The 20,632-nt window shown below is 51.4% G+C and overlaps 1 protein-coding gene across 5 annotated transcripts in view; it reads left to right on the top strand.

The window, feature by feature from the left end:
• The window catches only part of SYT7 (synaptotagmin 7), a 91,139-nt gene that overhangs the window by 38,871 nt on the left and 31,636 nt on the right, over nt 1-20,632 (top strand). Inside the window, exons 3-6 of one of the 5 annotated variants that reach the window (XM_072638835.1) lie at nt 3,953-4,032; nt 9,060-9,191; nt 10,111-10,335; nt 14,466-14,840. In XM_072638835.1, coding sequence (XP_072494936.1) covers nt 3,953-4,032; nt 9,060-9,191; nt 10,111-10,335; nt 14,466-14,840 — 812 coding nt within the window. The remainder of the gene's footprint in view (nt 1-3,952; nt 4,033-9,059; nt 9,192-10,110; nt 10,336-14,465; nt 14,841-20,632) is intronic. The other 4 variants (XM_072638831.1, XM_072638832.1, XM_072638833.1 and 1 more) reach the window with 4 other exon arrangements.

Here is a 20,632-nt window from a genome sequence, read left to right as displayed (position 1 = left end):
CAGAAGTGCTGGGTTCAAATCCTGGCTCTTCCCCTTAATACCTCTGTGACCTTGGGCAAGTCATAGTCTTCCCTAATGGACTGGGCACAGTTTTGTCTTGTGAGCCCCAGATGGATGATGAGAGACAAAAGCAAGAGTTGTAGCATCTAGGAGAGATTGGCCAGAGTTAAGATTGGAAATTCCTAATCATTAGAGCTGTCCTCCAACTGGACTGGGCTCCCTCCGAAGGGAATGAGTCCCCCAGTCGCAAAGACCTTCTTGGCCAGGCCACTTGTGTTCAGGTAGGGATTGTCCTAAATGGTCTCTGGATCTTCAGGTGTCTCCAGGCCTCTTTAGCTAGCCTCTAGGTTAGCCGGATACCTCTAGGTTGAAGGCCTCAGAGGCCTTGCTCAGGTAAGACTACCAAAGCTATGGTTCTATTGGGTCTAAATACTGTGTATGTTCATCCTTCGTTGCCAAAGAAGACCATGCCATCAGAGAAATAATGACATGACTTGCACTTGACTTTGAGTGAAAGAGGGCTGTGCAGGTCACCAGCCTCACTTCTCCTCCAGAGCCATCTGAATCCAGTGACCAGATATTCATCAGGATGACTGGAGATGACCCAGGAGGAGGCAATTGGGGTTAAGTGACTTGCCCAAGGTCACACAGCTAGTGAGTGTTAAGTGTCTGAGGTAATATTTGAACTCAGGTCCTCCTGACTCCTGCACTGGTGCTTTATCTACTGCACCACCTAGCTGCCCTTGCTGGGTCTAAAACTGAAGAATTGAAAGGATGCTTGGAACAGAGAACATCCGATGTAGGAGGGCCCTTAGAACACAGAATGTCAGTCCTGGGAGGGAACTGAGAACATAAAATGTTAGCACTGAAGGGGCCCTCAGAGATCTAGTCAAGCTTCTCATTTTAGGGCTCAGGAACCCAAGGTGACTTGCTTTTAGTCAAACCTACTTAGAGCCGAATTGGGCACAGAGTGGGCACAGTGCCCACGAAGATCTGATGCTAGGGAGAGGGAGCAGGAGAACCCCTTCCTTCTCACACACTTAAGGTGTCCCTCCCAGCAGCCTGCCTCTGTGGGGACTGTGGAGTCTGCCTATGGAGGGACTGCAGCTGAAGAGAGCATTTGTAGGATCGTCTTGTGTTTTGCTTTGGGGAGGACGGGATAATTGGGTGTTGTGGGGCCAGTGTTGGTTTGAATTATGAGATGCTGGAGAAGCGTGTGTGTGTGTGTGTGTGTGTGTGTGTGTGTGTGTGTGTGTGTGTGTGTGTGTGTGTGTGTGTGTGTGTTTGGGTGCTTAGAACCAGCAGCTGGTGCTTGGAAGTTCAGGCCAAGGCCAGAATCATAGCAGCCAACCCAAATCTCCCATAGCAGCAGTCCTTCTCCTCAGTGCAGGACAGCCTCTGCCCTCTGGCATCAGGGAGTCAGTGGGCCATCAGCTACCCCCTCTGATCCTAAAGTGAGGCTCCTGATGTGCTGGGCTCTTGATCTGGGCTCTAGGCCTCAGCTCCAGTGCTTGGGAGGGGAGGAGAGTGACTGGCTGGTTCTGGTCCAGCAGGGTGTCCTGGGCTCAGCCCTTTCTTGTCATCGGTATGCATGTGGGGTGCTGGGTGGCCGAGAGGAATGTTAATGGCACCGGGCTCCGCAGGATGCTATATTTAGAAACCCAAACCAAGAAGGTGAACAGAACTCGCCTTCCTCTGTTGTAGGTCCCTCTGCTGCTGCTGCTGCTGCTGCTGCCGCTGCCATAGCAGCAGTCCTGGTGCTCCCTTCCCCTCCTCACCCAGCCTGGCAAGGGTCCTCAGCCCTGCCCGCTCTGGACAGAGGCCTGCTCACTCACCTCTCCTTGGAAGGCTGTGTTTGGAGTCAGAGCATAGGGATTCGAACCCTAGATCTGCTAACCTGCTTATCTTTGTGACCTTGGACAACTCATTCTTCCCTGGGCCTCAGTTTCCTCATCTGTAAAGTGAGATTTAAGTAGATAGTATCCAAAGTCCTTCCCAGTTGCAAATCCTCTGACAGGATGTTTTCCCAAATCTGTCTTCTTAAAGGGCAGACTTTCTCTGCCTCCATGGCAGAGTCCTTGGCACCCTTCTTCCCTATGTATGACTTCCACAAAGAGGGAGCTGATGCTAAGATATGTTCCCTCCTCTTTTACCCCACAGGCCCATGTGATAGAGTGGAAAGGACCACGAGCTTGGGGTCAGAAGGCCTGAATCCTGGCCCTCTATTTGCTTTCTCTATCATCTTGGTCAGGCTGCTTCTGTAAATCACCTGATCTGTCTAGGTTTTAGACTCCTGAATAGTATTGGACTATGTACTATATAAAAATGACCTTAAAGGACACCAAGTCTAGCCTTCTTATTTTGTAGAAAGGGAAACCAAGGCACAATGAGATTACATGATTTGCCTTGGGTCACAAAGATCTCTTCTAGGTTTAAATCCACGATGTTTTTAGAGCCTCAGTTTTCTCATCTGTAAAATGAAAGAATTGGACTAGATGAAATCTCAATTTCCTTAGCAATAAGCAGTAAATGCTTCCCTTCCCTTTAGAATTCTAGGTCCCTGTGGTTTGGGACATTAAGGCACTGGAGCCATAAGGGTAGGCCTTGGCCAGAGCAGTGGCTGGGCTGTGGTTGCTGTTCAGGACAGTGGTTGGTCAGCCCAGAGTTAGTAGAAAGCCCAAACAGCCCTCTCCTCTCCCTGCCCCATTTGCTCACGTCACAGGGCCCCTGCCAACCCTGTGGGGCTGCTGCCCACGCCATCCGGGGGTGGTAACGTGGGCAGTGTGACGTGGCTGGGCTGGGCTCTGGAGAGCCGTCTGTCCATGGAGAGTGGAGCTGTGCATCTGGGAGCCTGGCCAGGACCCTGGGGGATGAGAGAATAGGCCTGGGAGCAAAGCCAGCCTACCATCCGAAGGAGCACAGGACTTCAAGGTAGAGGACCTGAGTTCGAGCCCCTGAACTCCATTCTAGCATCGGGACCACAGTGCGGGGACCAGTCCTGATCACAAAGTCCTGCATCTGGAAGGTACTTCAGACTGTCCAGAATGGTTTGCCTGAAGAAGAACCCACCTAATAAATGGTCATCTAGCTTTTGCTTGGAGACATCCAGTGACAGGGAGCTCATTACCCCAAGTCCATTCTATTTTTCAGTAACTAATTGTTAAGAAAAACTTCTGGGTCTCATTTCTTCCTCTGTAAAATTGCGAGGGTTGAACTAGATATCTAAGCCCCCTTTTGGCTCTGAATCATGGGCTCACAAGAGCACAGACTTGCAGCTGAAAGAAATTTTACAGATGAGAAAACTCAGATAAAGTGCTTTCAAAGTCGCAGAGGTGGTATTTGATCCCAAACCTCCCTGATTCTGGTGAACACTAGTCCTCTTTCTCCTGCATCTTAATGCCTCCCTTCTTCCATGTTCCCAGGGACAGACCTGGCTACTTGCCCTTTTGGAGACTGTCACATAGTAGGTACTCAGGAAATGCATTGTTGCTTTGGGTTAAATTGGACTGGGGACTTCCTCTGGCAAGATCTCAGCCAGTTCAGGGCTTGATAGATTAGCCCTAGTCAGTTGTCTGGGGCCGGAAGAGTGAAGAGACCAACCCGAGGTCATAAAGACCCTTGCAAAAGGGATATTTGTGCTGTCTTCCTGCCTCTGGTGACATGGAAATGGCCATGTTCAGTAGCCTGTTGGTGAAGTCAAAACCAGTCCAGAGATAGAGCCTGAGACTGCCTGGAGAGTGAGGTACCCTGAGGGGCAACGTGGCACAGGGGACAGAGGACTAGATTTGGAGTTAGAAAGACCATGGATTTCAACGTCATTCTCCCAGACATTTATTGCCTGCGTGATCCTGGGCAAGTCACTGAACCGCTCTTTGCCTCAGTTTCCCCATCTGTAAAACAAGGACTCTAGACCGAGGATGCCTGCTTGAGTGACCTGCTATTCTCTCCACAGGGCAAACGTTACAAGAATTCCCTAGAGACCGTGGGCACCCCAGACTCTGGGCGTGGGCGCAGTGAGAAGAAAGCTATCAAGTAGGTGCCTGGGGGAGTGTGGGGTGGGCCAAATCAGCTTGTGGGGCAGGGGCCATCGAGGCAGCCGGCCACTGAGGTGAGAGGAGTCCCCACATCTCTCCTTCCACCCCCAGCCCTGCACCATCCTCTGATATCCTCCTGACACAGACTTCCCCTCTATGAACATCACCATCCCCCATAGCTACGTCCACCTCCCTACAAGGTGCCCCAACATCTTCGTATCCCCTTCCAGAGCCTCACCCTGACACGCCCCCTCTTCTCTCCACGCAGAGCCATGCCCCTCCTCCCTTCTCTCTCCCTCTTCCTCTGACACCCCCTGCCACACACCGACTTCCCTTCGATGAGCGAACCCTTTCCTATGCTCTAAGTTCATCCCCCTAAAAGGGGCCCCGACATCTCCGCATCCCCTTCTGAACCTCTCCCGACACGCCCCTCCTTCTTGCCCAGAGCTACGCCCCCCTCTTCTCCACCCGGAGCCCATCAGTCACCTCTGCCCTTTCCATGAGGTTTCCTCTAGAATTAAGCTGTGGATACTCCCCCTTCCCAGCGCCCATACCGCCCCAAATCTCCTGCACATTCACAAGATGGCCTAGGCTTCAACAATACTGACGTACAGTAGAAAGAGAATTCGAAGTCAGGAGGTCTGGGGTCAAATCCTAGCCCTGCCGCTTACCAGAGTGTGACTTGCTAATTGGTCTGAGCCTTGATTTTCTTGTCTATAAAGCGGGTATGACATTATCTCATTACTTTCCCCATGCACTCCACCGGCTTGTTGGACAACCTGGGGGAGACCTTCCTGGGGGAGAACTGGTTGGTTCTGATGGGAGGGGTGGGATGGAGAAGCTACTCGGTATTCGTCCCTCCCTCCCCTAGATGCCCTCCCACTTGGCTTGCCCATCACTCGGAGGTCCGAAGGGTTCTTTTCCTGCTTTTGACCCTCGGTGGAGGTCGGTTCCCAGACCTTACCCTGCAGAGCACCCAGCCTCTGTCTGGTACTGCAGAGCCTCCTCTTCCTGACTTGAGGAGCCTCTCTGTCCTCCACCCTGACCCACAGCAGAGGAGCCTAGTGCCCTGGGTGGGGCCCTGAGCTTGGGCTCAGAGTAGTCCAACCCCACCTCAGCTTGACTGTGAGACAAGAGAATCAGAACACTCTGTCCCTTCCCTGTCATCTACCGAGTTTCTTGGCCCAGTGGTCAGTGACACAAGGATGCCCTTCTCTCCTACTTTATCCTCCCCATAGAATCAGCCAACTGGAGATCCAGTTGGGGCCCCAGGCTGGAGGGGAGGGCTCAGAGAACCAGCTTTCCAGCAAGAGGCCAGTGCTGGATCTGATCACCGTTGGCTTACTCCTACCTACCCACATCACTCCCCCTTTTTCATTCTTCCCTCCCCCTTCCTTCCCTACACCATCTTCCCCTCCTCTTTTTCTCCTCTTCTCTCTCCCTGTCCCCTCTTCTCCACCTTCTCTGTCTTCCTTTCTCTCCTCCCTCTCTTCTGCCTCTCCTCTCTTCCTTCCCACTGTTTTCTCCTCTGCCACTATCCCTTGCCACCTTTTTTTGGTCCCCTTTTCTCCTCCTTTCTTTTCTCTCTCCATCCACACTCAGACCTGGCTCCAGACCTAGATTTCACTGAAGCCAGGGAGAAGCAGGGTGAAGGATGAAAGGAGAGAGAGAGGCCACAGCTCCCCCACCAGGAGTAGCAACAGGTTGCCTTTAAAGCCACCCTTTGTTCTGCTGTGTTGCCTCTCAGATTCAGAGATGGGAGCTTGGGCATCCATAGCTGAGGCCCTGGGCTTTCTGATGTGGGGCTGGCTGGGCCTGAGCAGGTTTTGGAATTCTCCCATTGCCCAGCCCCCAAAGCAGGAGAGCTATGGGCAAGAGTCCTCATCTCTAGGATGATCAAAATCTATTTCTCAGGCACCAGGGCTGGAGTCTGGCAAACAGACCTTAGCTCTAGGAAGGATAGCTTTCTGACCCATCAGTAGGGGTAAAGAAAGGCAATTCTGGTCACACTGGACTGGAGTTGGTGTCTTCAAAGGCCCCTGAACCTAGGCACGAACCAGGAATGGGTTGTCCTGTACCCATGTGGCCTGGGTCTCCCTTCTCAGGTTTGTAGGACCCACCAACAACAACAACTCATCTTGGAGGCCTTTGTATTTTGGCCCCCAGATTCCATGCTCACCCCTCAGCAGGTTTTGAAGATCATTCTCTGAGCAGGCCTGTTCTCCCTTCCTCAGTGTCCAAGCAATGCTTCACATCTTGTGATGATAAGACCCCAGCTGCCTGACCCCCAGGGCAGTGGGGTCCAAGGTTCAGTCCAAGGGGTTCAGGGAAGAGAGGAGTAACGTTGTGAGTATCCATGCTGATGAGACCGGGATGGGGGAGGAGAAGGCTGTGCAACAGGAGGTGAGCATTCTAGGCTCCCCCAAATCTCAGGGAGATGATAGGGCTGGGATCTTTCCCAGTTGGATAAGGTTCCTCATTTGAGAAAATCCTGAATTATATTTTTTCCTCTTCAGGATGGGCTTATTCTGGGTCCTTGAGAGTAGGGAATCTTGCCCCATTCCCCATTTCCTGGAACCAAGCTTTGGGAACCCAGGGTCCAGAGTCTGATTCATGTCACCAAGAGCTATGTCCCTGGCTAGTGGTCAGTGGGGGTTGAGCCTACAATTCAGCACCATGAACAATTCCATGGTAGCACCTGCAGGGTGGAGATGGGAGTCTGTGCTAAGATAAGAGATAGGAGAACTGGAGGGATGTGCTTCAATATGCCAGGGTTTTTGAGCAGGGCAGAAGATGGGAGTATCCATCTACAAGGGCCTTCACCGTGGCCAGTCCTCCCTTTGCCAATTCTGCCAAGAGAGATGCACCAGTTCCATCTCATGCCAAGGAAGTTCTCTTCCCTTTATATGACTCTGGCTCTTTTGGCACTTGAGCCCTGGGAGCTTGGGTGTAGTCTGGTACCCCAAGGACTGATGCCAGTTCTCATGGTTCTCTTACCCATCCCCCACTCTCATCTGACCTTTGCCCCCCTAAATCCTCTCTGCCATGTCCCACCTCAGGGCGGATGGATTTCTCTCTCAGTTTCCACAAACCTGAGAGGAAGAAGCTGAACTTCTGATCCCCTGGTTTTCCTGACCCCCAAGGGTCTGGGGCCTTGGTGGGAAAGGGAGTCACTATGTCCTTAACCTGTGTGGTGGTTTGCCTTTCAAAGGAGACCCCAGGAGGGGGGAGATGAAGCCCCTTCTCCCTGATTCTTGTTGCTTATAGCATTCTCAGAGAAAGTAGTCTGGAGCAGCAGGACCACTGATTTGGGAATCAAAAAACCTGGGTTCAAATCCCAGCTCTGGGGTTGGGCAGGGTCTTGAAGGTCTCTAGAAGCTGGAAAGTCTTTCCATCCCATGAAGGTCCTCTCCAATCCTCCCTTTGCCTTGTCCCCTTCCCACCTCTCCCCACCCACCCAAGCAGGACCTTTCTGAGCTTTAAAGAGGGCAACATGGTCATTAGTCCTGGACCCCTGCTCTGGCATCAGAGTGCCCCTTCTCCCCACCTCAAGACTTGAGCTCCCTCCTATCCCTTCCTAACCCAGCTTTCTTCTTGCCCTTTTCAATGGTATTTCTTGGCCATGTATGACCCTCAACCTGAATGGGGATCCTGTCTCCTCACCGCCCCAGCCCTGCCCAGTTTTCTGCTTTTTCTGGGTATGAGAGCTGGGCGTCTCCAGTTCTGTCTCACTCTGGTGGCCAGTGAAGTGCCCTTGAAGTTGGCATGAGTGGTCTGTCAGTACCTGACCCTTGGGGTGGGGCTAGAGGAACATCTACCCTCTGAATCTTTCTCTGGCAAAGGTGTAGCTGGTGCCACAGCACCTGATCTCCCATCTCTCTTTCCCAGAAAGGGATAGCTAAAGGGATAGCTGCCTGTCCTGGTCCCAAGGCAAAAGTACTAGGTTGTGGGGAAAGGCTGGTGGGGGGGGGGTCAGGATTCCAAGGGACCTTTGGTGATCAGCCTCTTTGAATCCCAGAAATGTCTCTCCCTCCCCCTCCAAACCTGAGGAGATGGGGAAGTTACAGGGACCTGAAATGGCTTGAATCAATAGGAGGAGACAAGAGAGGGACTGGGCTCTCCAAGAACATTTATTAACCAACATTTATTAAGCATCACCTGTGTGCAGAGCACTGGGGATATAAATGCAAAGGATGAAGGGAGATCCCTGTGAGGGGGAGAGAGGGATGAAGAGAGGAAGAGGAATTCTCTTCTATGAAAAAGAAAAAGAGAAATCCTTGGGAAGAAGAGAATTGACCAGTTTGAGACAGCATGATGTGCCAGGAGAGGTCTTGGACTTGAAATCAGAAGCCCTGGGTTCAAATCTTGGCTCTAACTTAGAACCTGTATGACCTTGCCCGAGTAACTTCCCTCTTTGGGACCTGTTTCTGGCTCTGTAAAATGAGGAGACTGGAGGAGGTGACTTGATCCTGAGCCAGGTGACCCTCCTGGGGAGGAAGGGGGACACAGGGGCTCCCTCTCAGAAGAGTACAAGAGCAGCTTTTCCAGGTAGAAGCTGACTGTGGCAGGGGTGCCCTCTCTTGGTCCTAGCCCCTTGGGTTTGGCATCCCAAGGGATGAACCTGCCGTCCAGGGCTTTCTGCTGTCTGTCTCTTTCTTTCTCTGTCTCTCTCCCACCAGCTTCCAAAGGTGTGGGCCACCTGTCTGCCTACTAAGCTGCCCGCCTGCCTACCTGTCCAGCTGGGGCTCTTTGCCCAGCAATCCCTCCTTTCCATATGCCTGTGTGTGTGCGTGCGTGGGCCTGATTGTGTGTACGCAGGTCGTGTGCCGAGTGTGTGGTGGGGGCCTTTCTTCCACAGGAGCCCACCCCCTCCCTGGCCCTGCCCCTAGCTCTCCACTCCTGGCCCATCTCACAGCTCCCCAGGCCACCAGGGGCTCAGCTCCTCTTCATTCTTCACCCAGCAGGACTGCGGATTTTTGCTTCTTGTATCTCCCTGTTTTCTTCCCTCTCTCTTTACCCCTCTAGTGATGTAGACAGAGAATTTTGGAATAACAATGAGAGCACAGTGCAGCAGAAATGGAGCTCCTATCCTCCCAAGGAGTTTATACTAAACATTTCACCCTACGCCCCTTATGGCGATCCGCGACTATCCCTCAAGTGAGTCTCTTTACCTGATTTGATATGTACTGAGTATATGCGCACCCCTGCCCCCACTCCTCTTCCCTTTTCCTCTTTCTCCCATTCCCCACCCCTTCCCTGTCCAGCCCATGGACAGACTGACCATGGAGACGAGCAACCCCTCCTGCCTCCCCTCCCTCCGCCTGTCCCGGCCTCCCCCGCCCGCCTCCCTTCCCCAGGGCCAGTGACTCAGGAGAGGCCACCCTGTCACCAGCCCGGACACGCAGCCCCTCTCTGCCCCTTCTGGCCCCTCTCTCCAAAGTCAGGATGGGGTTGCCCGTTTTGGCCTCTCCCCTCTCGGCGTTGTGGCTGTGCCTTTGTTTCTCTCCTTGCTGATGTGCTGCTGCCGCTGCTGCTGCTGCCGCTGCCGCTACTGCTGCTGCTGCTGCTGCTGCTGGTTGGTGGTCGGTGGTCGGTGGTCAGAGGTCGGTGGTTGGTGGCTGGTGGTGATTGATGGTGAAGCTCTCACTAACGTGGCTCTCTCTTTCTCCCTGCCTTGGGGCCTCCTCTCCTGGACAGCCCGCTCCTCCGTCGTTAACCCTTCGTTGTCCTGTGGGATAGAGTTTGAGGCGGCTGCCCTCCCCCCACCCCCGAGGCCCCCACACGAGGCGGTGGGGAGGGCCCCCCTCCGTTGTCGTGGTGCGTTGTTCTCTCCCCCCACACTCCATGCCCTCTCTCCTCTCTGCAGGCTCAGGTGACCCATTTGCAGTGCTGATGTCTCTCTCTCTCTCTCTGTCTGTCTCGTCTGTCTGTCTTTCTCCTCCTCCTCTCTCTCTGTCTCTCTCTTCCTTTTATCTGTTTTTGTTTTCCTCCTCCTCCCCCCTCCCCGTGTGTGGTCTGCTCTCCCCTCCCCCCGGCACTGCCTGGCACTCCTCCCGCCCGGCCGCCCGGGCTTCAGTGGCACTCTCCTGGCAGGCGCCAAAGTGGCCGCCGCGGCGGGGCTGGCGGTGGATCGGGAAGGCCGGTCAGGGGAGAAGCAGGCGCCACCTCCGCCACTGCCCACAGAGGACACCATGAGGAGCAGCGTGTCTGCCCACAGCGAGCCCAGCAATGGGAAGGCGGGGAGAGGCCGATGGCACACGGTGCAGAGTCACCTCGCCACGGGGAAACTCAGCCGGTCCAAGTGAGTGAGAGCGCACCGCGGCCGGAGCGAGCTAGCAAACGAGCTTGGCGCCTGTCCGCACACCGGGGTGGACATGGTGGCATGAGGGGCGCCTGGTGTCGGCCCCCCCACCCATAGCTCTTGGGTCATTCCATCCTCAGCCGTGGGGCTCTCCCATTGTTGATCATGACTAGGCCCTTCCATCCTTCGCCACCGGATGTGACCTGGTGCATACCCACTCTCTCCCATTTCAGCATCTGACTGCTGCCCCTTTCTTCCTATGCCTATCAGACATTGGTCTCTCTCTTTGCCAGTTCATCCCATTTCTGGCCTTATGGCAACCTCATCCCAGTCCTCAGAGCTCTCCATTTCAGCCTTTGGCTCATTTGATTCTGAGTATCTGGCCTATTGACCTTCTCCATTGGACCATCCCATCTCTGGTGGCTAGGCTGTCCCATTCTCTGCCATTGTTTGATCCCACATCCATTAGCATCGAAGCCTTTTCACATGAGGTCATCCTATTCTCCTCTCAATGGTCAAAGCATTCCATTTTCTACCATTGGGTGGTCCATTAGCTTGTCCCCATTCTTGATTGTCCATCATTCTGTCCGCTACCAAAGTCTGTCCGAGATCAGCAGCTGGGCTGTGCCTCTTGGTTGGTCCATTCTCATTTCAACTGTTCCCATTGGCTGTCTCAGTCTTGGTCAGTGAGCTGTCCTTGTGTTCAATTGGAATTATTCTGTTCTTGGTGGTTGGGTTGCTCTGGTCTCGGCTTTCCCTTTATTGGCATTGAAGCTTCCTCTGGTCCCACCTAAGTGGACAGTCCTGATATTGAGTCATCCTCTTCTTGGATGTTGACCACTCATGGTTGCCACAGAGGCTGTCCCCTTCCCAGTGTTTGGAACAGCCTCACTCCCTGGTGGCTGAGACAGCCTCACTCTCAACAGATGGGACCCTCCAATCCTCAGCAATTGGACTGTTCCCGTTCAAAGCAGTTGAATGTGCCATTCTCAGCTGTTAGGATGGAAGTTCCATTTTCAACTCTTGGAACAGCCTCATTTTTAGCAAGTGGGAAAGCATCACTCTCAGTAGATGGAAATGCCTCTCTCCCCAGTTCTTGACATTTGGGCTACCCCTTTCTTAGCCCTTACGCCATCCTATAGTACTTGAACCAGCAGCGGGGGGCACCTCACTCTCCTGAGACAGTTTGCTCCACTACCCATAGTGTGCCCACTACCTTCGTCCCTTCTTGGGCAAAGGACCAAGCTTCGAGTGAATTTGCTCATTGGACCAAGCAACGGGCTGTTTTTTCCCCTTGATATCTCCCTACAGACTGGCCAAGAGAAAGCTAAAATCCTGAGTCGGCCTTCCATCCCCTGCCCTCTCAGAGTTAGGCAGCCTGAGCTACTGGCCAGCCCCAGCATGGCTCTCCAGAAGATCAGCTAGGGCCTGGTGATTTTTAATTTCCCTAGCCCAGCCTGGATGCTGTCCACTGGCTTGGGGCCTAAAAGTACCAATTTCAGTCTCCTGTGACAGAGCGGTTGTAAATTGGACTAATTTAGGATGTGATAGGAAACCCAAAATGAGGTCAGTGAGGAGGAGGAGGAGGAAGCTGTAGGGTCAGGCCTCTGTCCTGCCCCAGGGAACTGCTGGACCTACCTGGCCTGGATATTACCACTGGCCAGAGTGCTGGGTGCCATGTCAAGAGCTGGCACCAGCCTGTTGCTGACAGCTGACAGCCCCTGGGTCCCCGAGGGCAGCGGGCTCTCTGCTGAGACTGTGTTTTGCTTTCTTCTCTTTCTCTTTTTCTCTTTTCTTTGTTCTTGTTCTCTCTCTCTCTCTCTCTCTCTCTCTCTCTCTCTCTCTCTCTCTCTCTCTCTCTCTCTCTCTCTCTCTGTCTCATGCCCAGAGGGGCAGCTTAACCATTGCCTTCCAGCATTAGTAGTTGGCTCAGGTTGGGGAAGGGGGGAAAGGTGAAGCCATGGCAGCTGACTGGTGAATGAGGATCCCTTAGCACCCTTGAGGGGAAAGGGCTTCCCTTGGCCAGGTCTGAGGTCCGTGGGCTTGTCTCTGGCTCCCACTCTTAACTCAGGGATATTAAAACTGAAGAAAAGACAAAGGGACCAAAGGACTCAAAAACTTCCTGGACAGACTCTCATAGGCAGGGTGATCAGGGTGCAGGAGGCTCTGTTCTCATAGAAACTATAACATGGGATGGCAGAGCTGGGAGGGCCCTTAGAATGTGAGATGTCAGAACCAGAAGGATCCACAGAATATCAGGAAAGAGCCATAGAGCACAGAACCTTAGAACTGAGAAGGAACCTAGAGAGTCAGAGCTGGAAGGGGTGTGGAGAACATATGACATGAAAAGCTGGGAAGAACTTTAGAATGTAGAAGATCAGAACTAGAACACATGGAATGTACTAGAGCTGCACGGAACCTCTGAGAGTATCTAGTTCAATCCCTTCAATCAAAGAAGTGGAAACAGACCCAGGGAGATGAAGAACCTTGCCCTAGTCCTAGGGCTAAGACATTTGTCTCCTAAGGCCCTAGTCAAGGAGTGAGAGCTCTCAAGGGCTCTGGAGAATGTCCAGAGGTCCAGGGGAGCCTTCCTGCCTCCTGCAGAAGCACCAGAACCATCTCCCCACACACATACCCCAAGACTGGTTGTAGACCCTGGCTCCTTCCTCACCTGAGCCTCTGTCTGCCTCCTTTCTCACCAGTGATGGTGGCAAGAATGTCTCCGTGAGGCGATTGACTTCAGTGCCTCCGATATGGAGGTGAGTAGGCAGAGGGACCCTTGTAAGGGCCAGGCTCTCAGTGACCTCACTTACCTCTGTAATGGGGGTGATACCCCCTCATACCACATAGCTAATAAGTTTGTAGTGAGGAAAGCTAGTTCGCTCTCTCCCTCTCTCTGTAAAATAACCGAAGTATATAGTCTATGTAGTGTATAGTATAATTTAAGTATATAATCTATACCCAGTATATAGTATAGCTGAAATCCCACCTGACTTTTGAGTTTGACTATCACTGAACATTTCCCTTGATGAATTCCAGTGTTTCCACTGGAAATGAAGGCAGCTGAATGAGATGCCCTCCCCCAGGCCTCTTGAAGTTCTAACATGGATCAAGCTTTAGACTTAGAATCCCAACAACCTAGGTTTAAATTTTGTCACCAGGCATGTGGCCCTGTTTCCCCATCTGTCAAAGGGGGAGATTGGATGGCCTCTTCCCTTCATCAGAAGTGAAGGGAAATGAGTAGATAACTGCCAGCTGTTTTAGCATCGAGCCGCCCGCATAGGGCGGAAGGAGACCACCTCAATCTCAGGAAGCCAGGTAGAGGATTCTGGGAGCTGATAGGACACTTAGAACTCAGTCCCAAAACTCAGAATGGGCCTGAATCCAGAGTGGCTCATGGCCCCAGAACCTGGGCTCAGCCAAGACCCTGGGTCAGAAACTTCCCTGTGAAAGCAAAGCATCACCCAGTAGGAGAGGAGCTGTCTCCAAAGTCACCCCTGTCCCTGACCACCTGTGTTGTCTTAGCATATCTTTGGGTTTCAGTTTTCTCTTTATGTAAAATGAGCGAGCCGGACTGGATGATTGTCGAAAGTCCCTTCCCTGCGGTTGTATGAGAAATACAGAAGTTGTAGGTTGCCTGCTGGCCAGAGTTCAGTCTCGGCTAGACCTGTATTAGTAACATCAGATCAGTCTTTCCATCCCAGGGAGTGGCTGAAGTCACCCAATTTCCCCCCACCCCATGGCCAAAGTGTCTCAGTGTGACAGGCAGCATCAGGGCACCCCAGAGGACCCACCTTCACCACACAGCTGCCAAGGCATCCCCATTAGCCAAGGAAGGAAGTGGGCCCAGGCAGCAGCTGTTGCCCAGGGAAGCCAAAGCTGGGGCTAGGAAGGGGGCCAGCCCGGGGGGCGGGGTGGGGGGAGTGGCCTTGGAGGTGCAGCTTTGCAGTGGCCGGCGGGCCAGCGTGGCGATGACCTGGGATGGAGGCCCCGAGAGGTCCAGCGGAGCACGCCCTGCCCTGGGGCCTCCTAGTCGTGATCCTCACTTTTTTTCTCCTCCACTTTGATCCCTTTATCTGCTTCTCCTTTCTCTCCTCTCCTCCTCCTCCTCTGCCGCTGCCGGCCCCAAGTTTCGAGGACTCCACCTTATCCACGGCCACTACCCTAGAGTATATCCCCAGCTCGGCGGGAGACCCGAAATGCCAGCGACCCCGCACCCTGCTTCGGCAGCAGAGTCTCCAGCAGCCACTGAGTCAGCACCAGAGGGGCCGGCAGCCCAACCAGCCTACTACCAGCCAGAGCTTGGGGCAGCTCCAGGCCCACATGAGCTCGGCCCCGGCTGCCACCAACCCCCGAGCTCAAGGCCGGGGCCAGGCCCGCCAGGGCACTGCGGCCGGTTCCAAGTACCGGGCGGCAGCTGGGGGCCGCAGCCGCTCCAACCCAGGCAGCTGGGACCACGTTGTGGGGCAGATTCGAAACCGAGGCTTGGACATGAAGTCCTTCCTGTAAGTCCTTCTCATGGCCCCCAAATCTCACCTCCTCCCACTTCCCATCCATCCTCCTTCCCCAGTCCCATAGACTCTGACCAGCTCCCCTCCCCTTCTCCTCTTCTCTTCCTCTCCGGCCCCTTGAGAGAGGCTGACACCTGGATTCAGCTGTATTTCCTACCCTCAGGTTTAGGGTGGTCTAACTCTCAAGCCCTAGATAGGCATTTTCTTCAGTGGAAGGATTCTGGCTGCTGTGCCCTTCCTTCTCTCAACCCAAACTCTGTGCCTGACGGCCTCAATCCTCTCTCAGCCATTCCCAGGTCCCAGGAGTGGATGGAGAACCTCAGAAATTTCACCTAAGACCCAGGAAACGCTCTCATCCCCCACCCTCCTATCCTCCCTTGACCTCTGCTCCCTCGACCTCCTCCTGACTCATCTCTGTCCCACTGTGGCCACCACCCTCCTTGCCCCACCCGGCCCCATTACCAAAGGCTCCTTTTCTCTTGCCTTGATTCCTTTCCCCCCCTTCCGGATCCCTCTTCTTCTCACTTCTGCCCCCTCTGATCTGCCCCTCCCTTTCTCAGTCTCAATCAACCCATCACTTTCTCGTTCTAGCTGTAACCCCAGTAACCCCATGCCAGTCTCTCCTTCCTCCTCTCTAGCCTGTCCCCTTTCCCTTGTCCCTGTTATCCCCTTATAGGCTTTTCTCTTCCTCTGTGAGCTCCATCTTTCCCATCCCATCTCATCTCCTTTCCCATTTCCCTGAGACTCATTTACCTGTTTGACTATGGGCAAGGCCTTCCTCCCTTGGTACCTACCCTCACTCCCTTCCCTTAGGAAGATCAAGATGTCTCCCCAAAGTCTAGAACACTCTCCTTCCAAGAGAGAGCCTTTTCAGAGGAGAGGTTGGGACAGTGGCAGTGTCTGGCCACACACTGCCCATTATAAGCTGCTGGTCCTCTGCCCGTCTCCCTCTATTCTTCTTGAGGGGCATGTCTCACACAGCCCCATTCCAGGTAAGAGGCTCTTTGGGTGTCCTGAGCTCAGGGTGGAGGGACAGAGCCATACTTGCAGCATCCCCTTCCCCCCCATCCCAACTTGTTGACTTTGTCTGCCCTGGCACAAACATCCTTTCTCCAGTATCTTATTCTGGAGACAGAGCGAGAGAAGTCAACCCAGGCAAGAGGAAGGGACAACTGTACTCAAAGGACCACCTCAGTGATCAAGACAGCCTAATTACTACAGTGACCAAAACCATTATGGTGGAGGATGTAGGCACTCCCAAGCTGCACCTCCATGTGAGCTACTGAGATCATCTTCCCATGGCAGTGGCTTGTTCCAGCTTCCTGAGAATGGAAGAATTAGACACAAGTCCTTGGTGCCCATGGAAGGTGCCCACTCTCTCGGAAAAGGACTTCCGTGTGAGTGTATAGAGTGGTCCTGCCTCTGAGGCCTCACAGCACCTGTTTCTCCATGCCCAGAAGCTAGGATGGGACTTAATTCCTAAGTCAATTTCCTAACAGGCTGAGTTTGAGTGTTTGGTTCGGTGTCTTGTACCACTGGGAAAAGGTAACCCCAAGTTGCTCATAAAGTTAGGGATAGCATCACTCCAAAATCCTCCAAGGACATTCATGAATCCAACCAGGGACAAGATGCCTAACCAGGCAAGGGGTAAAGAGAACCTATTGGTGCCCAAAAAGAAGATTTGGGGGCAGATGATACAGAGTACTAAACATAAAGGTCCGTCCATCCCCAGTCAAAATTCAGAGCCATGGATTAGACAGTTATGAGAGTCTACCCGGGGACCTTACCCTCAACCTCTCAGGTTGTCCTATCAACAGGGCTCCCCAGGAACTGTTCTATCTAGTTGCTGGTGGGGAGTAAGCTGACAGAATCTTAGGATAAAGAGAAGACCCAACGTAATTCAATTCAGTAAACATTTGTTAAGTGTGTGCCATGTGCCAGGAGCTGAGGATACTAATACAAAAAGGAATCAGTGCTCTTCTCAGAGAACGTCCATTCATTCATGAGGCTCTTACACCGTGCTCCATCTCCAAGCCCCTCCTTCTGCTGAAACCCTTGACATTTGAACATTCTTTCTTTCAACTCCTGAATATTTCTAGCCCCACTGCGTGTAGCTTGTTCTCCTCAACAACCCCGGGCTATTCAGCGCATCGATACCCAGTGGGATCGCCTTCCATGGAGTCATTTTAAGGAGAGGCTGAAAACTCTGATGATCAAGTGTGACTCTGCAGGGCAGGGCAGGGCCACTTGAAGTTACTCCTTTCTAGGATTCAGTGATTCTGAGACATACACCCACTCACATTTCATGCCAGCCTCTAGTCCACAACATGCTTCAGCTGCCCTAAATTACCACTAGGAACACCCAGCGCCTGTGAATCCACATTGTCTTAAAAATGCCCTTTCTCCAACTTTCATCTTATCGTGAAGCCAAGTCTACCACCCTCCCCCCACAAGCTCCCCAACACCCATGCTCTAGCTCCCAACCAACCCCTCAAACCTAGTTATATCTGCCACCGCCATGTTCATTCAGGTGGCCCCACACTCTCATCCATGCAGAGATGACTTCGTTCACCAGTGAAGGTCATGACCCATGTGCTCAATTCTCATCTGTGCTCAAAAGCTAAGCTGAGAGTTGCTCAGCCTCCTCCAGCTCCCGTATCCATCCACCAGCAAATCTTCATTGAGGATCTGTTTTGTGGCTTCACTTCCCACCTCCCCACCATCCTCACCATCCCACGATTCTTCATTTTCTTCCCTCCCCTTCAGCGCATCATGGCAAAAAACTCTGACTTGGAATGAAAGACCAGGGTTCCAGCCTCAGCTTTGCCACTTTCCAGCTCTGGAATTGTAAGCAAGAACCTTCTCTCTCTCACCCTGGCTCTCCTCATCTGTAAAATGGTGATATAGTCCTTGTACACACTGCCTCCCAGCCCTCTAGCCACTGACCTTTCTCAGACCCAATGAGCCTCAATGCCCAGTCTTCAGTGGCAGTGTGGTTTGGAGATAGAGGGACACTTGGAAACAAAAGTCCTGGAGTCCAATCTTAACTCTTAATCTGGGCCTTAGCTTCTTTATCTTTAAAAGAGGGGATCAGACAAGATGGCTTCTAGTCCATGGTTCCAGTCCTAAATCTATGGCCCTCCCTTTAATACTTACCTCCCAAGTTTATTGTGAACACAGTCAAGGTCATGTAGGCAGAACCATTTTGCAAACCTTAAAATCTGTTGTTGTTGTTAATGGTAGAATGGTGGACTTGAAACCAAGAGGCTTGGGGTTTGGACCCTGGCTCTGACGTCATGCTGGCTCTGTGACTATGGGCAAATCACATTAACTCTCTACACCTCAGTTTCCTCATTCATGAAATGTGTTCAAGAGCTCTATCTGCTTACTTCATGAAGTTGTTATAATCGTTAGGATAGCAGAGAAATTTGAGTTACTATTATCGTTATGACCTGATTCAGAGGCTCCTTAATTTAACCAAAGATTAATAGAGGGAGACTGCTGTTAGTTGATTGGATCACAGACCCATGGAGATCCAAGCATGTATTAAGCATCTGCTATGTGCCAGGCACTATGCTAGGTGCTGAGAATAGAAAGGTAAATGAAATTGTCCCCGCCTTTGAGGAGCTTATAATCTAGATGGAGGATGAATGATCTGACCTCTGAGATCCCACTTTTGGTTTGCCAATCCCTTCCCAGCACCCTTCCCCTTCCATGAGGAGATTGGTGGTTCTTTACTCTAACAAAATGGTGGAACCTTTCCTTTCATTTAAGAAACATTTATTAAGCATTTGTTATGTTCACAGCCTTGTCCTGAATGCCATGAGAGAGACTTTTTTCAAAGTTTTTATAAGAAATAGTCCCTGCCCTGTAGGCTGTCCCAGTCTCATAAACAGACAAAACCCCAGCATAGATGCACATACCATTACCTTACAAGGACATTAAAGGCATCTAAACAAAGCATGAAGTCCAGTGCCAAATTTTTCCCTCCTCCCTCAATTCTAGGGGAAAAACAAAGGAATTTCATCCACGATATCCTGGCTCCTGAAGATTGTAGTCTTCAGGCCTGTGGAAGGTTGGCGCTTATGGAGAAGAAGCATTTGAAGTTCACAGAGGGCCAAAAAAGCATCAGAAAATGCATTAACTGGGAGAGAAACATGGTGTGGTGTTTTGTTTCTGGAAGCTGGATGGAATTTTACAAAGTCAAAAAGGGCAAAGAACAAAGAGGAGGAGATTTCAGGGCATGCAAGAGTGTAGGGGGAATGCTATTTCCCCAAAGTCAGTGAAAATGTCAGCTAAGTTGGCTATCCCTGTCTATCAGGTAGGGATGATTCATTTCTACTCCTTGGGTGGTATCCATCTCTAGTTCTGACCAACCCCTTTGGGGCTGTCAGTACCACACCTCCTTTGTCATGCCCTTCACCCTAAGGCTGTTGGCATCCATATCCACCCCTTCTGACCCTTTTCAGATCTTTCTCACCACCTTCTCCTTTAAGAAATAAGAAAAAAAAAGAATGTTTTTATATTAAATTATTTTTGTTTTAAAATTTAAAATTTTTTTTCCAATTCCATGTAAAAACAATTTTAGTATTCAGTTTAAAAAATTTTTTGAGTTCCAAATTCTTTCCCTTCCTTTCCCCGTTTAAGAAAGCAAGCAATTTGCTACCAATGATCTATGTATAATCATGCAAAACATCAGAAATAAGTATTATTATCATCACATCATGTATCATGCTGTACTATTTTGTATTGCTTCAGTGGTCTAATTTTTGGTGGTAGTAATCCACATTCCTTTGAGGGGGAGTTCTTAATCTTGGACCCTTCAGGTAGTACGGTAAAGCCTTTTCATGATCATGTCTTAAAATGTATAAAATAAAATACATGGGATGACAGAGAAACCCAATTATATTGAAATCAGTGGCACATGGTAACTGCTTAATCAATGCTTGTTGACTTGGAAATATTGTTATCAAAATATTTTTTAAAAACAAGTTTACAGACCCTCACATCAAGTGAAGAAACCCTGTTCTGATATTTACAAAATGCTTTAAACCACTCTGTTTGATATCAAGTACAAGCGACCTTCTCCCCATTTTACAGATAAGAAATCAGTTCTCGTCTTGGTCATACAATGTGGGAGCTGGGATTTGAACCTTGGCCTTTTAGCTCATGAACCAGTGCCCTCTGCATTATACTATTTTCTCTTCTCCAGCACATTTTCATGCCCACCAGGTCCACTGTCTGTGACACCTCCCCATTTCTCCTTTTGCTCATTGACCTTTTAGACTCCCCCTCATCGCTCGCCTTCTCAGAGGAGCAACAAGGTTGGTTGTCCTCCACAAAGCCAACCTAGTCAGTTCTTATGCTGTTAGACAGGAGGAAGATGTATCTAGCTACTGCTACTAGCTTTCGTCTATGAGCTCCTTGACCAGTATCAGATCAGCCTTCTAGAGCCTTCAACATCACCTCTGAGCTCTCTCTTCTTCCAATAGCTTTGTATCTCCTTCCTAGTTTTTATTCATACCTCCCACAAAAATATCCTTGCTCTCTGCATCATCCATTGGACTGGTCCATCCTCTTGTCTATACTGATGCCTTTTTAGAACTTCCTGAGTGCAGCACTGGTTTTCCTACTTTACTACATCCATTACAATTTTCACCCTCTCCAAGTCTCCTCCCTTACAACCCAAGATCCTTAGACCATGTTTTAGTGGAAGGTCCCTGGACTAGCATTAAACCACTCCCCACCCTTCGGCTCAGCTCCCTCTCAAGGAAAAGTCTTTGAAT

Source organism: Notamacropus eugenii, chromosome 2, assembly GCF_028372415.1.
Source record: "Notamacropus eugenii isolate mMacEug1 chromosome 2, mMacEug1.pri_v2, whole genome shotgun sequence".
NCBI lineage: Eukaryota > Metazoa > Chordata > Mammalia > Diprotodontia > Macropodidae > Notamacropus > Notamacropus eugenii.
Note: the sequence above shows the minus strand (reverse complement) of the source record. Positions and strands in the feature narration are given on the sequence as shown.